The sequence below is a fragment of the Neovison vison genome, chromosome 3, assembly GCF_020171115.1.
Source record: "Neovison vison isolate M4711 chromosome 3, ASM_NN_V1, whole genome shotgun sequence".
In the NCBI taxonomy this organism is placed as follows: Eukaryota; Metazoa; Chordata; class Mammalia; order Carnivora; family Mustelidae; genus Neogale; species Neogale vison.
In genome coordinates, this window is record NC_058093.1 from 43,329,848 (window position 1) to 43,346,737 (window position 16,890).

General features: G+C 44.0%; 1 protein-coding gene across 1 annotated transcript in view; it reads right to left on the minus strand.

The window, feature by feature from the left end:
* Window positions 1-3,236: 3,236 nt before the first annotated feature.
* Window positions 3,237-16,890, minus strand: part of ASB18 (ankyrin repeat and SOCS box containing 18) — a 63,134-nt gene continuing 49,480 nt past the window's right edge. Inside the window, exons 6-7 of the mRNA XM_044240891.1 lie at window positions 5,325-5,438; window positions 3,237-4,588 (exon numbers count right to left, since the gene is read on the minus strand). Coding sequence (XP_044096826.1) covers window positions 4,403-4,588; window positions 5,325-5,438 — 300 coding nt within the window. The 3' untranslated portion in view covers window positions 3,237-4,402. The remainder of the gene's footprint in view (window positions 4,589-5,324; window positions 5,439-16,890) is intronic.

The following is a 16,890-nucleotide window of genomic DNA, read 5'->3' on the forward strand; positions in this document are numbered from 1 at the left end:
ATCTTTTTTTAGTGGAAACAGCATTTAGTCTTTTGTTACCATCTGATTTTTGAACCATGTGAATCCATCATTAAAAGCTAAATATGAAGTTATAAAAAACAATTTAGGTCTTATGGAATTGAGTTTATATAATATACTCAAAGAGAAAAGTAATGATGTCCGTAGGAACTGCTTAAGAATGGAAAACATTTTTAGATCCTTTAATAAAAAAAAAATACCAGGGTACATTTTGTTCACTGGAAGAGAAGTCAGCCAGGATAATTCTAGCTTTAAAGTAGAATGTCTTGGGGCGCCTGGCTGGCTCAGTCAGGCGAGCATGTGACTCTTGATCTTGGGGTCATGCGTTTGAGCCCCATTGTTGGGTGTAGAGATTACTTTAAAAAATTTCTTAAAAAGTAAAGTAGAATGAGTTTTTGGATATTTATTTCACCTAGCTTATCTCTCTCCCACCCTTCCTCCTCTTCACCCTGTCCGCCCTCTCCTCCATTTCTCTCTTTCTTTTCTACGTAGTATTATGCAAGTCTCGTTGATTCCACAACTTCCAAATACTTGTAGCTCATACTAGAGGGTCATACTTGTAGCTCATACTAGAGGGTCATCAAAACAAGTTTTTTTTTTAAATACAATTTTTATTTATTTGTTGGAGAGAGACAGCACAAGCAAGGGGAGCAGCAGGCAGAGGGGGAAGCAGGCTCCCTCCTGAACCATGAGCAGGGATCGGATGCAGGACTCAGTCCCCAGGGATCATGACCGGAGCCAAAGACAGACACTTAACCCACTGAGCCACCCGGGTGTCTGCAAACAACACATTTCTGACAGGTATTTTATTTTTGGCCAAACAAAGCAAATTGCTAGCAGTAATTGCATTCTGCAACACTGTAAGTCACTTTCATGCCATCTGATGATTAAGGTAGCCCCAATCACACGAGGCATCTTTGTCTCATACAGCCACGACCATCATTTGGGAGAGGCATTTAGCACTCGTGGACGGCCGCTGGAACCCAGGGGATTTGAATGAATTTCTAGGACCAGTTTATTTTCTGCCTTTTCTCATGATGTCAGGTTCCTGATGAGCTGGAGAACTTGGGAGAGCGTCGCTAGGTTCCTGTTGTGCATGGGCGTGGGTTGACCTAGAATGGGACTGGCTGGTGGAGTGGGGTGAGGGTGCTTCTCGTGGAAGTTCCATGATGGTGTGTAGGGCACAGTGGGGAGAGGGAGGGATGGGGAGATGCCTGAACACCCACCTGCCCTGGGAATATGTCAGCATCTCTCATTTGCTGCAGAGCCAAAGCCAGAGGGAGGGTGGCCGAGAAGGGGACCCTTCCTCTCCACAGCCCACCCCACCACGTGCCAGTTCTGACCAACAGTCTGGCTGATGAATGTGTCTTCTTTGCTTGGCTCTGAGCTGTCCAAGGAGGAGGAGGAGCCTTTGAGCCTGTCTTGTTGAGGATGGGTCCTCAGCCCCAAGGTGGGCAGGCTCGGTCAGGATGGGTTAAAGCAATGAGCAAAGGACTCAATCGGTGAGTGATTAAACCCAAGGACTTTTTTTTTTTCCTTAAAGATTGTATTTATTTATTGAGAGAGAGAGAGAGAGAGCATGAGCAGGGGGTGCAGCAGGCAGAGGGACAGGGAGAAGCAGGCTCCCCGCTGAGCAGGGAGCTCCATGTGGGGCTGGATCCCAGGACCCTGGGATCATGATCTTAGCCATCCAGGTGCCCCCCACCCCTCAAAAATTAAACCCCAGGAACTTTAAGGATTAGCTCTTTTGGGAACATCTACATGTTCAAAGAAGTTCTTGGAGGAGAAAACAGTGAAGAAGGAAGAATTCCCTCCAGGCAGCTATGGGGAGCCATCCAGGGTTCCTTCTGTGAATCTTATTGTCATTTGAAGCTGTAATTTGGGGAAACCTAATAACTGATCATCATTTATCAGTTTAGAAATGTAAGGTCAGTATGTTTCAAGGGGTTCTGCTTTGTTTTAGGACTCTAAAAACTCCGTAAATGTTAGTGCATTTCAGAAATACCACCAGATTGTTTCCTGTGATGGGCAGTATGGAGAGGGCGGCCGGAGATCCTGTCCTGCAAAGACAGCATGTTTGCTCAGCTTCTCATTTGCAAATTTGATGAGGACAGGGCTTGGGGGGTGGGGCGGCGCAGTGGTTGTGTTTCTTACCCTGTACTCTTGTCCTTTCTGCTTGTTCTTATAAATAACATGACTTTGCCTTTTCCCTTCTTATCCTTTTCTCGGGCCATTTTCTGCTAATAATAATGCAATCATCATAACAGAAGGAAACATTAATCAAATTTCTACTCTGAGCCAGCTCTGGACTTGGGGCTTTGTGCTCTCTGCACTCAGTGGGGACAGCCACCAGGAGCAGGGTTGTCAACCACGCTGGTGATCCACACTCCACACCACCTCCCCAACCCTTCCACGCCCCCCACTGCCCAGACCTCCATAGTTAGGATCTGCAATTCGACAACATCCTTTCAGAGCTGGAGAAGCCCAGCCTTCCTGCATTTCTCTCACGGAATCCCCCACCCAGCAGGAAGGATGCAGATACACCTTCCAGCTGAGCAAATCACATCTGGTTTCAGTTAAGTAACTCTTCGTGCTCCAGTGGGACAGCCCCAATTCTGGGGTGGTCACTGAGGGCTCCCACCCGTCCCACAGTGTGCTGCCTGTCTTTCCAGAGCAAAGCCATCTCCCCAGAGTCCCACTGTGACCACATCGGCTCCCCTGCTCCGTGGATCCCCGTGGCTTCTCTAGTTCAGAATCCCTGGTCTGGAAGCCAAGGTCCTCCCGGTCTGCCCCAATGCTGTCCAGCTCTTTCTTCTTCTAGTGGTCGAAGCATGGGGACCTTCCCCTCCGGGAGGAAGACGGCTCTCCGGTCCTCCTGCATGTCCCATACCTTCCTGCACACTGCCACCTGCCTGGGTAGGGGGCGCTGTGTGAGGAGTCCTAAAGTTAAGGCACACATAGGCCTTTTCTGGGTTCGGTGAGTTGTCTGTCTTAGGGATGTGGGCGGGGCACCTGGGTGGCTCAGGCAGTGGTTTCAGCTTAGGTCATAGTCTCAGGGTCATGCGATCGAGCCTTGTGCTGGGCTCTGCACTGAAGGTGGGGCCTGGTTAAGATTCTCTCTCTCCCTCTTCCCCTCCCCTACTCATTCTCTCTCTAAAAAAATATGGCATATTAATAGAAAATTTGAGATCTAGTAAGGCCAAGAGATCAAGAGACAATTGCCATTGAAAAGATAGTTTATTACTCATCATTCCCAAGAGAAGGGGCACATCATACCATGGGGTGGGGTCACAAGGGCACACACAGGCTTATTCAGGCAGTTGGGGGAGGGGATGTGGACAGAAGCCTTTGTCGTGGTTTTCATGGGTGGAACAGGCCAGGCAGGATAGACAGGCTTAGGACCAGCGGGTCTGAATAGTTTCAGCAGGCTCTGGGATATAAATAAGGGCTGTCCCTATCTTTCTGGCACCTGGCCCTCGGATAGTTAGGACGGGTGGAAGGTAGCTCAGAGTGTGACAGCCCAGTAGAAGGGGTGGTTGGGGGTGTGTATGTGAGCTCTGGACTGGTCGGTTTGCATTTGGAAAGCATGCTCGGGGTAAGTTGTATGCTGTCTCTGGAACTGGCTGACTCTGGGAGGAGCAGTCCCTCCAAGGTCAGCCAGGCCCTGGATATCAAAGCACCAGAATACAGAAAATGAAAGAGATGGTTCATAAAGTCCTTGACCCTTGGAACATCTCTTTTGCTATGCGATGCTAAGGCTGGGCTGATGGCTATCTTTAGCAACCTGTCTGTCCCTGGCATCTGGCTTCCTGGGCTGCTGGCCCCTGGGGTTTGGCGAGGGCGTCGGAAGACTCACATGGGATCACAATGTTGGGCTCGCCACCCCTCCGACGTCCTTTAGGGAGTTCTGGGCTGTAATGTGCTGGGAAGCACCAGTGGGCTCCAGAAGGGCACTCCTGTTGCGGAAACAGGTGTCCTCTCTCAATAGATACACCTGTCATGTGTTGGGGACAGAGCCTTTCTAGGTGGCCAGGCTCCAGGAGGAGTGGGACGCCCCTGTGAGGCAGACAGTCTGTTAACCCAACTACAGGGGATGTGTGTATACTTTTTAGTTCAACTTCTGTTGAGAAGTACTTTCTGATACAAATACTATGATATCTGCAGTCTTGATCCTCACAAGCGACCCTGAGAGGCAGAAAGGCCTTTTAAGACCCATTCCATTTCCAAGTGAGCATGAAGCTCAGGGAGGCCAGTGCATCCACAAGGCGGGGACATGGGTAGTGCCACCCGGGTCTGCCCCCTTCCCCGCGGTGCTGTCCTCAACATACGGCCTCCACTGAGGGCAGCGGTGCGAACTACAGCCTCAGTCCCAACACTCTGGTTTTCAGTGCAAAACACCCTCTGGTTCCAGAAGGAGGTAATCTTGCAGGGACTTTGGCAAGGGTAACAGGGGCACAAGGTGAAAGCACCTTTTGCCAAATAATTTCCGAATGGCACAGCGGCAAAGATGCTGCAGACAGCGTGGCTTGTGGGCCAAGGCCAAGAGGGACTGGTAGAAGGCCTGGTGCATCTGGAAGGAAGGCAGATGGAACATAAACCTGAGTGCATGGGCCCAACAGCCAGAAGACCCCATGGTTGCCATGCCCTCCACCAAGAGGGTGTATGCACATTTTGGAGGTGCGGTTCCTCGGGGGGTCCGAGGATGTCTGTTTTGGGTGGTAGAATGGGTAACACAGATAGTCTCCTCACATCCTGCTCTACTCCCCCCACCCCCGCCCCCTGCACAGTGCATTGGCTGTTGAGCCATGTGGATGGAGCGCAAGTCAATGAGACATGAGGGGATATATTCTAGAGGCTTCTGGGAAAAAAAAAAAAAAACGCCCTCACTCTTTCTTCAGCGACAGTGACTGTGGACTCTGTTGGGTACATATGTGGTGCCTGCCACTGCCTAGGCCATATCTAAGCTCTCACAGGGAGAAGGAGGACACACAGAGTAGAGCCTGTGGATTCAGGTGGCTCTGCATGCCCCTCTTCTCTGGGGGGGGGTTACTCAAGTTCAGCTGGGTGTGTTGGGTTTCTGCTCCTTGCAGCCAACAGCACCCCCAATATAATAACAGCTCTTGGCTGCATGATTCCTCCCAAAGAAAAGCAGCAATGCTCAGCTACGCTTTCACACTCTCCCTTTCTCCATCCTTCTTCAGATGCCTTACGCCTCAATGGGTAAGTGCCCAAGTGCACATGGTGCGGGGAGGGAGCTGAGGCTCGGGGCTCTTGTACTGAGGGGGAAGGAAGGGCTGCTGCCTTACCTGAAATACTTCCTCAGGAATCACTTCCCTCCAGGACTCTGACACACGGAGCTGAGGGTAGGCGTTGAAAAGAGTCTCAATAACCCTGGGGGCCGGTGCACAGGTCTTCAGCACCTGTTGGAAGCGGTGGGAGACCAAGTTCACGTTGACTGGGTTTTGGGTCCAGGTGGGGGACAGGGCCAGCTGATAGGGAGGTGTGTTTGGGGTCTCCCTTCTGTCACTTCCTGGCCGTGGGACCTCATTATGCCTTAGCCATATGGGGAACAAGAGCCCTCATGGTAAGAGGACAGCAGGGTTCCCAACAAGCCCAAGGCAGCGTTCTGGCTGGGGCGGTGTAGGGGGGGATGCTGTCTTAGCACTAGGAGAGCTACATGTCCCAAGTCTGGGCTTGGGAATGGCTTGTTCATCCTCGTGCCCAAGAGCAGCATGCCCATGACTCCATGGGCTCTCCTGACCTCTACATTGTTGCTCAGAGCAAAGGAGGGAGGTTCTGCTGGGGGCGGTGGGAGGAGTGTGGTTCAAGGATGGTGTTCGTAATTTCTTATCTCAATTTTCTTATATGTCAGGACAATGAGGGAGAAGAATGGCTTTGTTGTTGAATTTCCTCCTGACTTGGCCTTTCTATTTTATTTTCTGTCCCCACTGGCAAAGGATTCCTCTTTTCTTATTAGCAAATTTTACAATTCAGGTTCATCAGTTTAATCATGAAGATGAGAACAATGTTTGCTTTTTTAAAAAATACATTTCTTGTGATGGTGAATGTCAGTGAGCACAAAAGTAGACCCAGCGGTATGATGATCTCATGTACCCACCCACCATCGACCCATGCCTCGTCCCACCCCATCCACACGCCCGTCATCTCCCCCAGTATTATTTTAAAGCCATTGCAATGGATCCTGTATTTTCATCTGTAATTATTTCAGTGTGACTCCTATAGGACACTGTAGGAGAAATACAACATCATTATAAGACCTGAGACATTAACAAGTTTCTTAGCATCTTCAAATATATGGCCAGTATTTAAATTCACAAATTTCTCTTAAATGCCATTGTATGAAAAAAAATTGTTTGAATTAGAACCCAGATAAATAAAGAATAAATAAAGAACCCAACAGGATTAAGTTTGGTTGATATGCTGTATTATCAGATCTCCCATTTTTGTGTCATGTTATTTATTTGTTGAAGAAACTGGGTTATCTGTCTAGCAGGGTTTCTCGGTATTTGAATTTTGTTCCTGGTATTCGTGTAGAGTTTGGGAACATAACGCTCTTCATCTGCTTTTTGTAAATGCGTAGTTGGGTTGGGAAGATTGATCAAATTCAGATTTGATTTTGGGGAGGCATAGGGCAACTTCATACTCCTCTGTTTTTGAGGTTTATGATTTACTAAGTGTTGTAAAATTAGTATTTCTTCACTGAGAAAACTGAAGTTAAGCAATTTTCTTATAATCAGGCACCAAATATCTACAGCAGACAATTAACAGGCAGGGCCAGCAGCTGAGCTCACTGGGGCTCTGTGAACAAGGTCAAATAGAAGACAGACCTGAATCACTCAGTATGGTTGCTCCATTCACAACTTGCTGAGCTTCCTTCACATATGAAACCCCTTTTAAATATATTAAAACAAAACAGGAAATTAATATCTTTTTGTTTAGAGATAAGCACTATTAGCATTTTGTATATATTAATGTTTTATGCATTTAGACAAAAAATTAAGATATACAGTAAAAGTGGAGAAATACTGTGCCTATTATTTTGAAACTTGATTTTTGTCTACTCAACATCAATTGTGAACAATTCAGAAATTATAAATAAGCACTTCAACATCATTTCAGGGGCCATATATTTTATGAATATATTGTAATATATTCAATGAGGTGATTATTGTAAATGGATGTTATAAACAATGAACACTCTTGAATATCATTCTTTCTCTTTCTGCCTCCAACCATTCTTATTTAGATAACAAGATAAGTCTGTCCTCTTCTGACACTGAATTCCTAGAAGTAGAAATGTGGGATCAAGGAGTATGTACATTTTAGAGGTTTTAGCACATACTGTCTAATTTTAAGTGTGTAAATTATCACACTTTTTGAATAAATGAGTATGAGAGTCTTTCTCCCCTACCCAAGTCATCTCATTAATTATTTAAATTTGATAGAAAAAGTATGGCATATTTACATTTTGGTTGACCATTTCTCTTCCTTTATAAATTGCTAAGTTATGTCTTTTGCTCAGTTTTTCTATAGTATGCTAATTTTCCGCATTGATTTGTATATACACTTTATTAAGGTTATATCTTAGTCATTCATTTTTGCAAATAATAGTATTTTCTCCTCTCGGTATAAATATTTCACATTTATTTTTCTTGTCTTATTACATTGACCAGAGTTTTAAAGTTCAGTGTTAAAGATTTATTTATTTATGAGAGAGAGAGAGAGGTTAAACATGTGTGTGGGTAGGAAGAAGGGCAGTGGGAGAGAATCTTTAAACAGATTCCCCGCTGAGCTTGGAGCCTGACCGGGGGTTCCATCTCACAACCCTGAGATCATGATCTGAGCCAAAACCAAGAGTTGGATGCTTAACCAAATGAGCCACCTAGGCGCCCCTAAAGTTCAATGTAAAATAACAATACTGAGGCATCATTATCTTATTCCAAATTTTAACCAGATTATCTCTAAAGTTTCACTATAATAACCTTGGATATTAGTATCAGATAGATAATCTGTTCTCAGTGAAGGAGGTAGCTATCTATTTCTAAATTACTACACATTTAAGGATGTATTTTTAGCCATTTTCTGACCAAGTTGATACAAGATTTTCCAATACTAACCCATTTTTGTCTTCATGGAATAGATCCTGTTTGGCTATTCTGCATAAAATGGCAGTTTCAATTTGCTAAGGTTTCTGTATTTAAGAACTAAATATGATTTGTCATTTCAGCTTTTTTAGCTTCTTTAGTCAGATTTTGATGTGAGTTTATGCCAACTTAGTCAATTTAGAAAATTTCTATTTTTTTAACTCCTGGAAGATTTTTAAAGTACATATTATTGGAATTAAGAAGGCATAACAGATCTTGTATTTAACATTGTCTAAGCCTAGCTTTAAGCTGCAGGTAATATCAAATTTTTATCATTTTCTCTTCCATGGTTATTGGTATACTTTGTTTTGATTATTTCTCCTCTTCCTCCTTTCTCTTCTTCTTCTTCTTCTTCTTCTTCCTCCTCCTCCTCCCCAACTTCCTCCTCCTCCTCCTCCTTCTTCTTCTTCTTCGATTTGATTTTTAAGTAATCTCTGCACTCAACATGGGGTTTGAACTCACAACCCCAAGATCAACAGTTGCATGCTCCCCTGACTGAGCCATCCAGGTGCTCCTTGCTTTTTTCTTGAATCGTTTGTTAATGTATACTTTCCTGGGAAACAATCGTTTCATTTTATTTATTTTTTAAAAAATTAATTCCAGCATAGTTAACATACAGTGTTATATTAGTTTGAGGTATACAGTGTGATGAGTCAACAATTCTATACTCAATGCTCATCACAATGAGTGCACTCTTGGTCCCCTTGACCTACTTCACCCATCCCCCCCCCACCTCTCTTCTAGTAACCAGCAGTTCGCTCTCTATAGTTAAGAGTTTGTTTATTTTTGTCTCTTTCTTCTTTGTTCATTTGTCTTGTTTCTTAAAGTCCACATATAAGTGAGATCATATAGTATGTCTTTCTCTGACTTATTTCCCTTAGCATTTTACTCTCTAGCTCCATCCATGTTGTTGCAAATGGAACAATCTTCATTTTATTTATTTTATTTATTTTTTAAAGAGATTTTATTTATTTATTTGAGAGAGAGTGAGAGAGAGCACGAGAGGGGAGGTCAGAGGGAGAAGCAGACTCCCCATGGAGCTGGGAGCCCAATGCCGGACTCGATTCCGGGACTCCGGGATCATGACCTGAGCCGAAGGCAGTTGCTTAACCAACTGAGCCACCCAGGCACCCAACAATCTTCATTTTAAAGAAATTTAGCATTGCATGTATATAGGAAATAGATGGCATGTCGATACAGGATCTTTCTGGGAGGAATTTTTAAAATTTTTATTGATTTTTTTATTTTATTGTTTAATTTTATTGGTATAGCAGCTATTTAGCACCATTTGAATACAGGGGAAGTCAAGAGACAGCGCCCTAATGTGGAGCTGGAAACACAGCCCTTTCTGCCTCTGGGCCTGAAGAGTAGGGAGTCAGGTGGGCTGTGTATTAGGAGTAGTGGTCCTGGGGGGCCTGGGTGGCTCAGAGGGTTAAGCCTTTGCCTTCAGCTCAGGTCACGATCTCAGGGTCCTGGGATTGAGTGCTGCATGGGGCTCTCTGCTTGGTAGGGAGCCTGCTTCCCCCTCTTTCTTGTGATCTCTCTCTCTCGTCAAATAAATAAACAAAAAAATCTTAAAAAAAAAAAAAGGAAGTAGTGGTCTTGGATGGGGGACATGCATCCAGCCTATGGCAGAAGGGGGTCCAATCAGAGACATCCTTTGACCTCCCCCTCCTCTGTCTGTCTGCTGGGAGACTGTACTGGTGAAACCCAGGAAGGCAGAGGGCCCAGAGCCTTGTCAATGTGTCTGTGCACGTGGGGAGAAAACCTGGATGGGAGATAACCCCACTACATCTAGAAATAAGCATCCTTCTTCATTTGAAATAAATATATATATATATATATATTCATATAGTGATGAAATAATTGTATTTCCAGTGTCATTGCTTATTTAGTCTTACTGGAATTTTGCTAATTTTTTTTTTTTCAGGGAATCCCCTATTGGCTTTTGTTGACCCATTCTCTTTTAAAATACTCTAACCCATCAGTTATTGTGTTTATTGTTATTAATTCCTTTGTCTGTTTCTTTCTGACTCCTTGGACTGACCATTCAGCTAGTTTAGTAACATTTTCCCCCTTAAGTCATAATATAGGCAACTTTCAAAATAGTACGGATTTTCCTTTGAACATAGGTGTGGTCATAGCCATAACTTTTGAGGCACAGTGTTCTACTTTCTTAAATATTCTGCAGTGATGTAACTATTGATGTGGTAGTTATTTAGAGGTTTACTGTGCAATTTTCAAAAGGTTATTTTAAAAAAATTAGCTGTTTGGTATTAATTTTCTGGCCTGTTGTATTATGGCTTTATTTATTTATTTTTAAAAAAAGATTTTACTTATTTTATTTAACAGAGAGAGAGATCACAAGTAGGTAGGGAGGCAGGCAGAGAGGGGAAGAAGCAGGCTCTCCGCGGAGCAGAGAGCCCAATGCAGGGCTCAATCCCAGGACCCTGGGATCATGACCTGAGCCGAAGGCAGAGGCTTTAACCCACTGTATTATGACTTTAAACAATGCCTGTTTTTGGAGCACCAGAAGTTGTATTCTGTTTGCAGCATTCAAAACTCAACATGCACTTTTCTCATTTACCATTTGAAGCTTCTTAATTTTTTTTTTTTTTTTTTTTTTTTTTTTTTAAGATTTTATTTATTTATTTGAGAGAGAGAGACAGTGAGAGAGAGCATGAGCGAGGAGAAGGTCAGAGAGCGAAGCAGACTCCCCATGGAGCTGGGAGCCTGATGTGGGACTCGATCCCGGGACTCCAGGATCACGCCCTGAGCCGAAGGCAGTCGTCCAACCAACTGCGCCACCCAGGCGTCCCCCATTTGAAGCTTCTACTTTGCCCACTTGATGTGTGAAAGACAGATGTGTACTAAAAATCATCTCGGATTATTATTTTTCATTTAGTTTCTCCATTTTAACATAATGTTTCTTTGGTAGATAGGTTCCTAATGATTACATCTTCACTGTGAAATATATATATGTTTTTATCTCTGTCGGTGTATCTTCTCTTCCCTTCAGTCTGTGTCTCTCCCAGGAATTCTTCTATGCTGCTTATTGATATCGATCCATCATTTTCTTTTTCTTTTATTTTTTTGCTACAAAGTACCTCTGCCTGCTCTTTAATTTTAACATTTTTAAATTCATTTTGTTTGAAAGTGTTTGAGAGTCCCTGTATTGGTAATAGGGCAGTTTAAGAAATTTATAAGAAATTTATATTTATTGTTATAAATAATCTATTTGGGTTTACTTCTGTTTCACTTTATTCTTTTTAAAAACATGTTTAAAAGAATTTATTTATTTGAGAGAGAGAGAGAGAGCATGAGCTGGGGGAGAGGCAGAGGGAGAAGGAGCAGCAGACTTCCCTGAGCAGGGAGCCCAACATGGGGCCTGATCCCAGGACTCTGGGATCATGACCTGAGCTGAAGGCATACAGTCAGTCGACTGAGTCACCCAGGTTCCCCTCATCTTATTCTTCATGATTTTTTATGTTTGCTTCCCTTGTTGTCTGATTTTCTTTTATACAGATTTATATTTCACTTGTGTTTATTTTTATATTTTGGAAGTATGTATCCTATTTAAAATTCTACTAGTGCTTACCTTCAAAATAAATAATGGCCTATATTTTCTAAACATCAAAATTGTATCTTTTGTGTTCTAGATGTGCCATTATCCCTACTCTCTCATTCCTCTCATAACCAATTCTCCTTTTTTTTTAAAAAAAATTATTTATTTATTTGAGACAGAGAAAGAGACAGAGAGAGCAAGGGGTGGGGAGGAGAAGAGGGAGAGGGAGAAGCAGACTCACTGCTGAGCAGGGAGCCTGATGTAGGGCTCCATCCCAAGACCCTGAGATCAGGACCTGAGCTGAAGGCAGATGCTTAACTGACTGAGCCCTCCAGGCTCCAATTCTTCTCCTTTCTTAATAAGATCTGGAGTTTTAGTCCCAGATTATGGTTATTATGAGATCATATTTTATGTTACATGTATCTTCCAGAAATAATTTTTGGAATTAGTGTTTAGTTTTATAACCTGCATTTCAATTACTGAAGTTGTTTCTCTTTCACTGGGTTGTATGTTCACCTCCTGTCCATGAAGCCATTTGTCCTAGATACTTACCAAGCTCCTGCTAGAAGCTGGGGATTGTGTTATGTCTGCATGATACAGTGGCAAGATCTGCCCTCACAGACTTTTATAATCTCAAATAAAAGAAAAAGCACAGCAACAATAGAAAACAGGTGCCACAGTACCATAGAGGGGAATCACAAGGTACTAGACATGGTACCTAGGTGAGACCTGGATTTGCTGTGGGTGGTGATTTGGTTGGTCAGTTAAGACCTGCTAAGGAGGAGGAATTACAAAAGTATGGAGAGTCCTGAGGAGAAGAGTGTTCCAGGTAGAGAAAATAGGGACCAAACCTGGGAGGTGAGGAGGAGCTGAAAATGTTGGCCGGGTGCGGAGCCTCATGTGGGGAGTGTGAGCCAGAGTCTGGGGATGAAGGCAGGGCATGGGCAGGAGGAGCGTAACCACTGTGATGAGGCTGGACATGACCCTGAGGACACAAGGGAGGCATGGGGGACTGCGAGTTGGGGAGTGAGAGGATCAGATTTTAATTTCACAAGCATCACCATGGCTACAAAGTGAAGAACAGTTTCCCGGGGCCATATTGAAGGATCGGAGTGCAGCTTAAGGGACATTTCCACAGGCTAGGAGAGATGGTGGTGGCCCAAACTCAGTTGGTATGAGTCAGAATGGAGAGAAGAGGATGATCCTGAGAGACGGTTAGGAGGTGGAGTTGTGGGAATCTACGAACTTGAGTTTCCCAACCCTGAGATAGTCTTTCATCTCATCTCTCTCTTTTTAAATAGGACAACAATTTTTTAAAAATTTTATTTATTTATTTGAGAGAGAGAGAGGGATTGAGAGAATGGTGGAGGGGCAGAAGGAGAAGCGGACTCCCCATAGAGCTGAGATCCCGATGTGGGAATCCATCCCAGGACCCTGGGATCACAACCCGAGTTGAAGGCAGAAGCTTAACGACTGAGCCACTCAGGCACTCCCTGTCACCTCATCTCTTTGACAACTGGTGTACTTTCACCCCACGGGCCTTCAGCCCTGGACACTTGAGACAACCTACCCTTGTTAAGCGTATTGATGGGTGGGGACTGCTACATCCTGTGGCCAGTGCTCTACCTCGCCTTGTGCTGTGTCGACCACGTCTGACACAGTCAGTCAGGTCCTCCTCTATGATATGTTCTTTAGCTGGTTTCCAGGAAGCCTTGCTCTCATTCCACCTCCCTCCCTGGCCCCTCCTGTTTCCTTGGCTGTCTTCTCATCTCTCCTTCTTCTTGATGTTGGAATGTCTCTGCATTCAGCCCTTGTTTCTCTTCTTCTTCTGTGCATTCTCACTTCCTGGTGATCCCATCCAGTTTCCTGGCTTTAAATCCCATCTGTATGTAGAGAAGGTGTAGTACGTACACATAATGGAATGTCACTCAGCCATAAAAAAGACTAAAGTCTTGCACTTGGCAACGACAAGGGGCTAGAGAGTATGATGCTAAGTGAAATAAGTCAGTCAGAGAAGGACACATGACCTATGATCCCACTTATATGTGAAGTTGAAGAAACAAAGAAAGAAGGAAAGAAAGAAGAAAAGAGGCAAAACAAAAAACCCCAGACTCTTAACTATAGAGAACAAACTGGTGGTTACCCTAGGGGCTGTGAAGAGGGATGGGGGAAGTAGGTGAAGGGGACTAAGAGTGTACTCATTCATCATCATGAGCACTGAGAAATGTACAGAATTGTAGAATCACTGTATCGTATACCTGAGACTGATATAACACTAGGTGTTGATTATACTTGACTAAAAGTAAATAAATTCCACTCACATGCTGTTGGCGCTCAAAAGTTGTATTTCTAGGTCAGTCAAATCCTTCCCTCAAGCCCCGGACTGGAACAGCCAACTGCTTCCTTGGTATCAAAACAACCCTGAATTCTGTTAATTACTATACCCACAATCTTCCCACTTCAGCTGATGACAAACCCATCTAACCAGTCTCTTGGGCTGAATGCCTTAGAGTCATCTTTGACCCCTCTCCTTCTCTCACATTGCACATTCAATCCACCAAGATACCCTGGTGGCTTCACCTCCAAAATACAGCCAGAATCAGAGTGCCTCCCTCCCGCTTGCCCCCAGCACTCCTCACATGGATCCTCACGTAGCCCCCTAACTTGTCCCTCCACTTTCTGCACTCCTCCTCCTGACGTATTTCCTCAGCACAGAGGGCAGAGGGTCCCCATCAAATGTTAGCAGGTCCTGCCACTCTGCTCAAAGCCCTCCATGGCCAAAGTCATGACAGTGCCCTATAAGTGCCCCATACGATTTGAGCCTCTCCTCTCCCTCTGGTCTCATCTCCTACTGTCACTGGTTCTCTCCACCATCAGCCACACTAGTCACCTCATTCTCAGGTCAGGCCCACTCTAATCTCAGACTGCATATTGGCTGCTGGTTGGCTGGCCCCTTCCCCTGTAATACTTGAAACGCCCATGTCCTCACCTCTCTCAAGTGTTGACTCAAAGCCATCCACCCTAGCTACTGCACGTACAACAGCAACTGCTCACCTTTTCCCTTACTTTCTCTCTCTCTAGTCCTTATCATTTTATTGGCCCATTCATTATGCTTGTGGTTTAAAGACTGTCTTCCCATTAGACTGTTAGCCCCACGAAGGCAAGAATACGTCTTCCCCCTTGAACTGTCTACTCAAATATCCAAAACACCTAATATGTTGCTGACACGTGGCTGGTGCTCAATAAATATTTTTTAGCTAAATAATCAAATAAATAGAAGTATTTTTTGATGCATTAGGAAGGCATATCTTACGAGCCCCTGATATCTAAAAGCGTTTTACTTTTGCCATCAAAATGAAAACCATCTAGGATGAGTCTAAAATTCTAGCATCCAAACTTTTTTTTTTCCATTAGAGGATTTATTTGGAGAGCAAGTAAAATGAGTCCATATGATTAAATCTAATTATAAGTATACCGAAACCTTCATTACTACTACTTATCCATATTAGCATAATCACATTAAAAAAATTAATTTATTAATTTTTATAAACATATAATGTATTTGTATCCCCAGGGGTACACATCCAAACTTTTTCTTTAAAAGTCTGAAAATGATATTTTCTTGTCTCATGATACTAGAGCAGCAGAGAAATCAGAGTCCAGCCTAAGTTTTATTCCTTTATGAATAACTTTTCTGCTCACATACTTGGCAAGATATTTTTCATGCTTTTTATGAATACTTCTGCTAGAATGTATATAGGAATGTGTCTCCAAGGACGCTTTGCTGGCTCTGCCGGTAGAGCACGAGACTCTTGATCTCAGGGTTGTAAATTAAAGCCCCATGTTGGGCATAGAGATTACTTAAAATTAAAATCCTAAAGAAAAGAAAAGAGAAGAAATTAAAAATAAAAGGAGTGTGTCTCCCATCACTGATTTGCAGAGAGTATCCATTCAACTTCTAGGAGTTAAGACTTCTAGTGCAGCTAAGTTTTCTTCTATTATGTCTTTGATTACTATTTCTGATCCATTTGCTCTAGGCTCTTCAGTAATATCACTTTTCTGTAGGTTGGCTCTCTACACTCTGCTCTTCATGACCACTTTTTCTTCTATTTCTTCATTTTTTTTCCTTTGCACTTAGGAAGAGGTATTAATATTAGTAGTGAACACACAGTGGTTGATTTTCCAACAGTCCAAAGGATTAGTGTGATTCAGTCACAGTAACTCCATTCTACTTGTCATCACTGGTTTGGGAAAGTGCATGTTTAAGTCATCCTGAGCCAGTGAAACATGGGAAGATCTCCTCAGGGCTTCCAGAGAAAAGCAATTGGATATGAAGCTGGCTGGCCCAGTTGTTGCTGGATGCCATCTTATCACAAAAGCTATTTTGAGGACAAAGCTGACTCACGGAGGTTGGACAAACCTGATTCCATGATAGCTTCGTGAGGACACAGAAACAACCAGTCCCAAAGCCTGCCTTGCTTCTACATTTCTTGTTATATGAGATACAGTGGAGTCTGGAACCAAGTCAGCGGCTGCCCAGTGGGGGCTGTGACCATAAGGAGAAGCCGTTGGGGTACCAGAACCTTGGGGATGCAGGTGCTGCTGGCGAACCTACCAATGCAGAGAAAGAGGAGAAACACACTGGCTTTTTTTCCCCTCCATGCCTAGTTTTCCATGGTGTCATCTTTTGCTGAAGCCGGTCAGAAACCAGCTGGCCTGGGACTCTGAGCTCAGCTTGAAAGTTCTAGCTGTGCTGCCCTCACCCCTTCAACAAGTCAAGTAGACCCCAGGGGACACCAGGGAAGGGATCTGAAGCCACATGTGCCACCAGCCCAGCTCCCTTACTTAAATCACAAGCTCTGTTCCTTTTATGAATCTGTTCTGTTTTCTGCCTCCCTTCATATACTCGCCACCCTCGCCCGTATGACCTTGTCTCCTCCATCTTCCTTTTCACGTCATTCTGCTGCCTTGTCCCCATCACGGGCTCTGTTTTTAGGGACGTAGAGCTATGTCTTCTTGCACTCTGTAGGTGAGAGCATCCATGGCACACAGTTTCTCAGACTATCTTCTGGATCTTCTGATGAGGGGTATGGGTCGCCTTTCTATTCTGTGGATGCTGTCCCCATTTTTGGTTTTTCTACT